This window comes from Rana temporaria, chromosome 5, assembly GCF_905171775.1.
Source record: "Rana temporaria chromosome 5, aRanTem1.1, whole genome shotgun sequence".
In the NCBI taxonomy this organism is placed as follows: domain Eukaryota; kingdom Metazoa; phylum Chordata; class Amphibia; order Anura; family Ranidae; genus Rana; species Rana temporaria.
The window spans coordinates 293,855,303-293,864,989 of NC_053493.1; the positions used below are offsets into that span (position 1 = coordinate 293,855,303).

General features: G+C 46.7%; 1 protein-coding gene across 1 annotated transcript in view; it reads right to left on the bottom strand.

Moving 5' to 3' along the window:
* Nucleotides 1–1,394, bottom strand: part of ARHGAP28 (Rho GTPase activating protein 28) — a 182,934-nt gene extending 181,540 nt beyond the window's left edge. Inside the window, exon 1 of the mRNA XM_040353993.1 lies at nucleotides 1,192–1,394. Within this exon, the coding sequence (XP_040209927.1) occupies nucleotides 1,192–1,289 (98 nt within the window). The 5' untranslated portion in view covers nucleotides 1,290–1,394. The remainder of the gene's footprint in view (nucleotides 1–1,191) is intronic.
* Between the last annotated feature and the right edge of the window lie 8,293 nt (nucleotides 1,395–9,687).

The following is a 9,687-nucleotide window of genomic DNA, read 5'->3' on the forward strand; positions in this document are numbered from 1 at the left end:
CGCTAAGTACGCAGTAAAACACTGCATGCGCAGTAAAACGCTGAGAACCCAGTAAAACGCTGAGTACCCAGTAAAATGCTGAATGCGCAGTAAAACGCTGAGTATGCAGTAAAACGCTGAGTACCCAGTAAAATGCTGAATGCGCAGTAAAACGCTGAGTATGCAGTAAAACGCTGAGTACCCAGTAAAATGCTGAATGCGCAGTAAAACGCTGAATGCACAGAAAAAATGCTGAGCACCCAGTAAAATGCTGAATGCGCAGTAAAACGCTGAATGCGCAGTAAAATTCTAAGCACCCAGTAAAATGCTGAATGCGCAGTAAAATGCTGAATGCGCAGTAAAATGCTGAGCACCCAGTAAAATGCTGAATGCGCAGTAAAACGCTGAGTATGCAGTAAAATGCTGAATGCGCAGTAAAACGCTGACTATGCAGTAAAAGGCTGAATGCGCAGTAAAACGCTGAGTATGCAGTAAAACGCTGAATGCGCAGTAAAACGCTGAGTATGCAGTAAAACGCTGAATGCGCAGTAAAACGCTGAGTATGTAGTAAAACGCTGAATGCGCAGTAAAACGCTGAGTATGCAGTAAAACACTGAATGCACAGTAAAATGCTGAGCACCCAGTAAATGCTGAATGCGCAGTAAAACGCTGAGTATGCAGTAAAACGCTGAATGCGCAGTAAAACGCTGAACACCCAGTAAAAGCTGAATGCGCAGTAAAACGCTGAGTATGCAGTAAAACGCTGAATGCGCAGTAAAACGCTGAGTATGCAGTAAAACGCTGAGTATGCAGTAAAACGCTGAATGCGCAGTAAAACGCTGAATGCGCAGTAAAACGCTGAATGCGCAGTAAAACGCTGAGTGCGCAGTAAAACGCAGATTTTTCCATGCAGACCAGTGTGAATGTAGCTGTATAGAAGCAATTGAAAGGCTGCCAGAGAGAAGTAAAACTTTAGAAAAGTCTACTTTGTATGAAGATCGCTGAAATGCAGAACATCCCCAAGGCCCCCCTGGACTCCGAGGCCCCAGACAGATGACCGTCTGATCCTTACTGACCTCCATGTGTCTGTGAAGACAGCACAAGAGCTGACAATCTATGTGTCCAGGATGGATAAAGTGTTCCCAATGAGCGCAGATCTCCGCAAGGATCCCATAGTGAGCGGTGCTCTCTCTCTCTTCTAGAAGGACTTACCTGATAGAGGTGAGTAGGTTCTCCTCCGCCATGGTCCGGGGTGGGGTGTATGAATGGTACCCTGTAAGGACCACACTGGTGGAATCATTGATCTCCATTGTAGCCGGAGTCCCGGAGCATGGCTTCCTCCCTCCCGGCCGCAGCCCTTTGTGATGAGACTGGGGTGAGAGCAGGACAGGAGGAAACACCGCCCACCCCACAGCCAGCCAGTGTCTGCACTCCTCCGACTGCATGGAGGGTGTCCTGGCTGTCACTTGGAGGACAGTGACAGCTCCCCATACACACACAGGATGTCCCCGGAACTTTCATCCTTCTTTTCTCACTCTTCATTCATGTCTGCTGTGTGGATCGCTTTTCATCCGCAATCACCAGTTCTCTTAAAGAGGAATTGAACCTAAAAATCAAACAACGCTGGCAGGTTGGATTTGGAAGATAGAAGATTGGCCTCTCCTGTTATAAGGGATTCTCCCTGCCTGTCAGTGGTGAGGTATACTGAGCCACGCATGCACAGCTTAGCGTCAATTCACAGCGTCACTTTGCGCAGGAGTGATGTCATCATTGTGAGGACATTCAAGCAACCAAACAGACTGAACCCAGAATGAAGGGGGGGGGGGAAGCAGTGATGTCACTAGGGTTGGTGTCACCGGGTGCGGTAAAACATGGTGTAACCCCCCCCCCCCACCATCCAATAATCTTTGCAACCTGCGTTTGGGGTGTTGTTAATTTTGCATTGACGTCTGCGGCAGATCGCAAAAGGGCAAGGTGGTGTGGGTGGTACACTGTGCCCCAAGCCCACCCTTTTTTGGGTGTCAAAGTCCTGTCAAAGTCCCGCCTCCTGGATCTGATCCAGTGGGGGGCGCAAACGGAAAAAAAAAAACAATTGCAGCCTCCCTGTGCCCATCAAATGCAGCAACTGTGCCCATCAAATGCAGCCACTGTGCCCATCAAATGCAGCCACTGTGCCCATCAATTGTCACCACTGTGCCATGCCATCAAACGCAGCCACTGTGCCATCAATTGTCACCACTGTGCCATGCCATCAAAGGCAGTCGCTGTGCCATGCCATCAAAGGCAGCCACTGTGCCATGCCATCAAACGCAGCCACTGTGCCATCAATTGTCACCACTGTGCCATGCCATCACACGCAGCCACTGTGCCATGCCATCAAACGCAGCCACTGTGCTATCAATTGTCACCACCGTGCCATGCCATCAAACGCAGCCACTGTGCCATCAATTGTCACCACTGTGCCATGCCATCAAACGCAGTCACTGTGCCATGCCATCAAAGGCAGCCACTGTGCCATGCCATCAAACGCAGCCACTGTGCCATCAATTGTCACCACTGTGCCATGCCATCACACGCAGCCACTGTGCCATGCCATCAAATGCAGCCACTGTGCCATCAATTGTCACCACTGTGCCATGCCATCAAACACAGCCACTGTGCCATGCATTAAAACGCAGCCACTGTGCCATCAATTGTCACCACTGTGCCATGCCATTAAACGCAGTCACTGTGCCATGCCATCAAACACAGCCACTGTGCCATCAATTGTCACCACTGTGCCATGCCATCAAACTCAGCCACTGTGCCATCAATTGTCACCACTGTGCCATGCCATCAAACGCAGTCGCTGTGCCATGCCATCAAAGGCAGCCTCCTGGATCTGATCCAGTGGGGGGCGCAAACGGAAAAAAAAAACAATTGCAGCCTCCCTGTGCCCATCAAATGCAGCAACTGTGCCCATCAAATGCAGCCACTGTGCCCATCAAATGCAGCCACTGTGCCCATCAATTGTCACCACTGTGCCATGCCATCAAACGCAGCCACTGTGCCATCAATTGTCACCACTGTGCCATGCCATCAAACGCAGTCGCTGTGCCATGCCATCAAAGGCAGCCACTGTGCCATGCCATCAAACGCAGCCACTGTGCCATCAATTGTCACCACTGTGCCATGCCATCACACGCAGCCACTGTGCCATGCCATCAAACGCAGCCACTGTGCTATCAATTGTCACCACCGTGCCATGCCATCAAACGCAGCCACTGTGCCATCAATTGTCACCACTGTGCCATGCCATCAAACGCAGTCACTGTGCCATGCCATCAAAGGCAGCCACTGTGCCATGCCATCAAACGCAGCCACTGTGCCATCAATTGTCACCACTGTGCCATGCCATCACACGCAGCCACTGTGCCATGCCATCAAATGCAGCCACTGTGCCATCAATTGTCACCACTGTGCCATGCCATCAAACACAGCCACTGTGCCATGCATTAAAACGCAGCCACTGTGCCATCAATTGTCACCACTGTGCCATGCCATTAAACGCAGTCACTGTGCCATGCCATCAAACACAGCCACTGTGCCATCAATTGTCACCACTGTGCCATGCCATCAAACTCAGCCACTGTGCCATCAATTGTCACCACTGTGCCATGCCATCAAACGCAGCAAACTGTGCCATGCCATCAAATGCAGCCACTGTGTCATCAATTGTCGCCACTGTGCCAATTGTCGCCACTGTGCCCTTTCATTGTCGCCACTGTGCCCTTTAATTGTCGCCACTGTGCCAATTGATGCCAGTGTGCCCTTTAATTGTCGCCACTGTGCCCATTGATGTCACTGCCACTGTGCCTATTGTCGCCACTGTGCCCATTGTCGCCACTGCCACTGTGCCAATTGTCGCCGCTGTGCCCTGTAAAATGCCCCCCCCCCGCCCGGCACTTACCTTTCTGGGGGTCAGCCATCCTCCTTCCACGTCCCTCGATGTCTTCTCCCACTGGCTCTGATAGGCACTTCCACACAGCCAACCAGCTGCTGTTATTCAGGTGGCCAGCGCTCACCATCCGGCCGGCCATCTGAATAGTCGGCGGCAACAATACATAGATTCATGCAATGCATGAATCTATGTATTGTAATCAGTGGCGGTGGTGCGAGAGCCAGAGGGGGCGGCGCTCCGGCGCCCTCTATGGACGCACCGCCACTGATCGGATCCTATACTAGACGTCACACTGGTCCAATTTCCCAGCATGGGCCCAGTGTGGTGTCTATCATAGGAGCAGGGGCGGACTGACAACTCATGGGGCCCCCGGGCAATAGAAGATTATGGGGCCCCTCTGGCTTACAGATGGCCACCACGCCAGGAGGCAGTGCAGAGGCGGGCAGCTAAAATCTTGGGATATTCACATTAAAAGCATGTCATTTTCGGACATATCAGGGACAGATCTAAAAAAAACACAGATTTTTACATACTGTCCCTGGTTTTACTGAGCCTGGCAACCCGGATGGGGCCCCCTAGTGGCATGGGGCCCTCGGGCAGTGCCCGAGTGACTCAATGGTCAGTCCGCCCCTGCATAGGAGCCGATCCAGGAGGCGGGACTTTGTTTGACAGTGGGCGGCATCTCAGCTCTAAGTGGTGATAGTTCCCTTCTCGGTCTGCCCTGGCCGGCTTTCCTCTCCATTCAGGCTGTGATTGGATGCAGTGTGTTACCAACTGATTGCTTCTCCACTGCTTTCGCCAGCCCTGCATATATGCAGCCTTTCAAGGGGCATCAGAGCAGCCGGGCAGTCCACTCCTGTCCGAAGTGCTGCAGCTTCTGATACACACTGAGAGAAGTTCACAATGTACATCAGCGGAGGCCCGTCCATTAGGGGCACCTGGGCGCCGCCATTCTATCCATGCCACCCCATATATGAATAATGGATAGATTAATGCTTCGCATGATTATAGCCACGCCCGCCACTGCCACCCCCTATTCAGGCATCCGGTCCCTTTCAGAATGCTGGGTGCCTGAATTACAGCTGCGGGGGTGTTTTTTGAAGCACCTGATTAGAGCCATAGGTTCTAATAGGCTTCAAAATATGTGGGATCATGGCGCAGAGCATTGCACCATGAGCCGACCCAGGTGTTACAAGAGGGAATGCTGCCCCCCCAAAGAAAATTACCGCCAGCCGCCAGTAAGTAAGTAATTTCAGTACAGGAGAGGAGTCTGTACAATTGTGCAAGGAAGATGGTAAGGCCTAGACAGCTTCAGGCATGAATTGAGAAACGGGGGGGCCCTTTACAAAAAAATAAGAAATAAAGAAAAATATATATAAAAAAAGGGGGGTAGCCCTCTGGGCCCTTTAATAAAAAGGGGGGTTGCCATCTGGGGCCCTTTAATAAATATATATATATACACACAAATTATTTTATTTTTTTATAAAAAGAAATTACAAAAAAGGGGGGGTTGCCATCCGGGACCTCTGGGCCCTTTAATAAATAATAAAAAAAAAGAAACCTCTGGTCCCTTTAATAAAAAAAATATATATAAAAAAAAAAAAAAATAAACATTTATATATATAAAAGAAAGAGGGTTGCCATCCAGGGCCCTTTAATAATAATAAAAAAATATATATATATAAACAAAAATAAACATTTATAAAGAATAATAAAAAAGGGGGGTTTGCCACATGGTGCCCTGTGGACCCCTGAGCCCTTTAATTAAAAAATAAAATATATATATATATATAAAAAAAAAAAAAACAATAAAAAAAAAATGTTTTTATAAAAAAAAGGGGGGTTGCCATCCGGGGCCCTGGGGACCTCTGGGCCCTTTAATAATAATAATATTATTAATAATAATAATAATAATAATAATAATAATAATAATAATAATATTTTATATATATATATATATATATATATATATATATATATAGAGAGAGAGAGAGAGAGAGAGAGAGAGAGAGAGAGAGAGAGAAAATAAAAGAAATAAAAAAAATATAAATAAATATATAAAAAATAAATAAAAAAAGGGGGGTTGCCATCCGGGCCCCTGGGGACCTCCGGGCCCCTGGGGACCTCCGGGCCCCTTACAGGATTACTGCCTGTACCCCCCTGATGGCGGCCCTGCAGAGGAGTATTTGTCAGCAGTAGGGATGAGCCGAACACCCCCCGGTTTGCACTAGATTCTAGAAAATGCGAACAGATAAAAAATTTGTGCCAACATGTGAACCCTATTAAAGTCTTTGTGACACGAACATGAAAAATCATCAGTGCTCATTTTAAAGGCTTATATGCAAGTTATTGCCATAAAAAGTATACAGGAACCTGAGTACTGCCCCAGGGGACATGTATTAATACAAACGTTTTTAAAACAACAGTTTTTTCTGGAGCAGTGATTTTAAGAATGCTTAAAGTGAAACAATAAAAATGTAATATTCCTTTAAATATCGTGCCTGGGGGGTTCCCTTAGTCTGCCTGTAAAGTGGTGCATCTGTGTGATGTGTATTACTGTGCCGCAGTAAAAATGTCATTTAAACTTGCTCGCAGCTGTAATATATTGCTGGCTCCCGGTAAAATAGATAAAAATTAAGGAAACAATGGCGTGGGCCCCCCCCCCAGTCCATACCAGGCCCTGTGGGTCTGGAGGACAGGCCACATGCCCTCAACATGGGGAGGGTGCTTTGGGCTCATCCCCACAACCCTTGCCCCGTGATTGTGGGGGTCTGTGGGTGGGGGACTTATCGGAATCTAGAAGACCCCTTTGACAAGGGGCCCCCACATTGTACCCCTACCTATATACCAAATATAGTGTAAAAAAGTAAAAAACACAAAAGACAGTTTTTGACTATTCTTTTATTACGAAAAAAAAAAAAAAATCTGCGATGTCTATCCATCTTCAATCACGCCGCCCCGATGGACTGGGAAAAAAAATACTCCGCTTCCATGGGAGACCTCCCAGCGACGGCTGTCTCTTGGCTGTGACAGTTGTAAAGGCAAGGGGGGGGGGGGCACCTGCTGACGTAATCGGGTGACCCAACCCCCCTATGGCATATGATAAAGGACATCGCAGGACACATTTTAATTTTTTTTTAATAAAGGAATTGTTGAAAACTGTCTTTTGTGGTTTTTAATTTTTGACACTTAGTTTGGTGAATGGTTATGGGTACAATGTACCCCATACCCATTCACATAGGGGGGTTGGAATCTGGGGCCCTCCAGATTCTGATAAGACCCCGACCCGCAGACCACCTCAACCACCGGGCAAGGGTTGTGGAGATGTGGCCCTTTACTCCTCCCCATGTTGAGGTCATGTGGCCTGTCCTCCAGGCAAGCGGCCTGGTATGGTTCAAGGCCAGGATGCTTGCTTGGATAAGGGTCTGGTATGGATTTGGGGGGGGGGGATCTCACACCCAAAGGGCCTGGTATGGACTGGGGGGAGGAGGAACCCATGCTGTTTTTTTTTCATAATTCTGTCATAGGGTTCCCCTTAACCACTTCAATATGCTGTATTATATACTGTACACTGACTGTACTGTGTATATATATATATATATATATATATATATATATATATATATATATATATATATATAAATACACACACTACACTGCATGCACTGTATAGTCTACACTGACTGTGATATACTACACTGTCTACACTGTGATATATATATATATATTACACTGACTGCACTGTATATATAGGGGCAGATCCACAAAGACCTGCCCCGGCGCAGCGTATCTGAGATACGCTACGCCGCCGTAACTTACTTCTCTTGGCTTTGAATCCAGAAAGAATTTGCGCCGTAAGTTACGGCGGCGTAGTGTATCTCTCGCAGAGTAAGGGCACGGAATTCAAATTGGGCGGGTAGGGGGAGTGTTTCATTTAAATGAAGCGCGTCCCCGTGCCGAACGAACTGCGCATGCGCCGTCCCTAAATTTCCCGCCGTGCATTGCGCGAAATGACGTCGCAAGGACGTCATTGTTTTGACTTGGACGTAAATTATGTCCATCCTGCGATTCACGGACAACTTATGCAAACGAAAAAAAAAATTCAAATTAAACGCAGGAACGACGGCCATACTTAACATAGCAGGTTTAACTATACGCCAAGAAACAGCAGCTTTAACTATACGCCGGAAAAAGCCGACTAGAGACGACGTAAAATAATGCGACTGCCGCTCGTACGTTCGTGGATCGTCGGAAATAGCTAATTTGCATACTCGACGCGGAAAACGACGTGAACGTCACCCAGCGGACGCCGAAAAATTGCATCTTAGATCTGAAGGCGTACAAAGAGGTACGCCTGTCGGATCTAACCCAGATGCCGTCGTATCTTGTTTGGAGGATTCAAAACAAAGATACGACGCGGAAATTTGAAAGTACGCCGGCGTATCAGTAGATACGCTGGCGTACTCGCTTTGTGGATCTGCCCCTTAGTCTTCACTAAACTGTTTATATATATATATATATATATATATATATATATATATATATATATATATATATATAAATATATATATACTAAAAAGCGCCACTTTACTGTCGTTTTAGCAGCGCTTTTTGTCTGCTAGCGGGGTGCTTTTAACCCCCGCTAGCGGGCAAAGAAAGGGTTAGAAGCACACATGTTGTGGCGCTTCCAAAGCGCTGCCCATTCATTTCATTTCAATGGGCAGGGGCGATATAGGAGCGGTGTATACAGTGCTCCTACACCGCCCCAAAGATGCTGCTTGCAGAACTTTTTTTCCCATCCCGCAAGCACATCGCCCCAGTGTGAAAGCATTCAGGAGTTCACACTGGGGAGGCATGAGAGGCGCTTTTCAGGCACTTCAGGTCCTATTTTTTGCGCTAAAACGCCTGAAAAGCACCTCAGTGTAAAAGGGGTCTTAATGAGTTTTATGGTCACAGGATACAGTTTCTTTTTATAACATTAACATTGTGATAACACAAACAATAGTTACATTTGACCATCCAATATAATCACCTCCGAAAGATTTTACTCCCTTCATGACCAGGGCAGTTTTTGCTATTTGGCACTGTGTGAATTTAACTGCCAATTGCTCGGTCATGCAACACTGTACTCAAATGAAATCTATATTAAAAAGAAATCGCACAAATTGAGCTTTCATTTGGTGGTATTTGATCACCACTGTGTTTTTTATTTTTTTTGTGATATAAATGAAAAAAGACAGAACACTTTGAAAAAATTATATATTACTTTTACTTTCTGCTATAAAACATATCCAATTAAAAAAATAAAATTTCTTCATGAATTTATGCCAAAATGTATTTTGCACAAACCAAAGAATATACACTTTTTTTTTTACCAAAAACATGTAGCAAAAGTTATAGGCCTCGATTCACGTAACACTTACGCGGCGTATCTCGAGATATGCCGCGTAAGTGTAACGATGCGCCGTCGTATCTGTGCACTGTGCCCATAAAACTAGATACGCCTGAAAATAGGCTTCTTACGACCGACGTAACTTGCCTACGCCGGCGTATCTTGGGCTCATATTTACGCTGGAGGCATATGGGAAATTCGAATCCCATATGCAAATGACTGAGATACACTGATTCATGAACGTACTTGCGGCAGGCGCATTAATATACGCTGTTTACGTAAGTCGTACGTCCGGCGTAAAGTTAAGCCTCATAAAGCAGGGGTAAGTCATGTTAAGGTATGGACCAGGGAACAGCCATCGTATTTTACGTTGTTT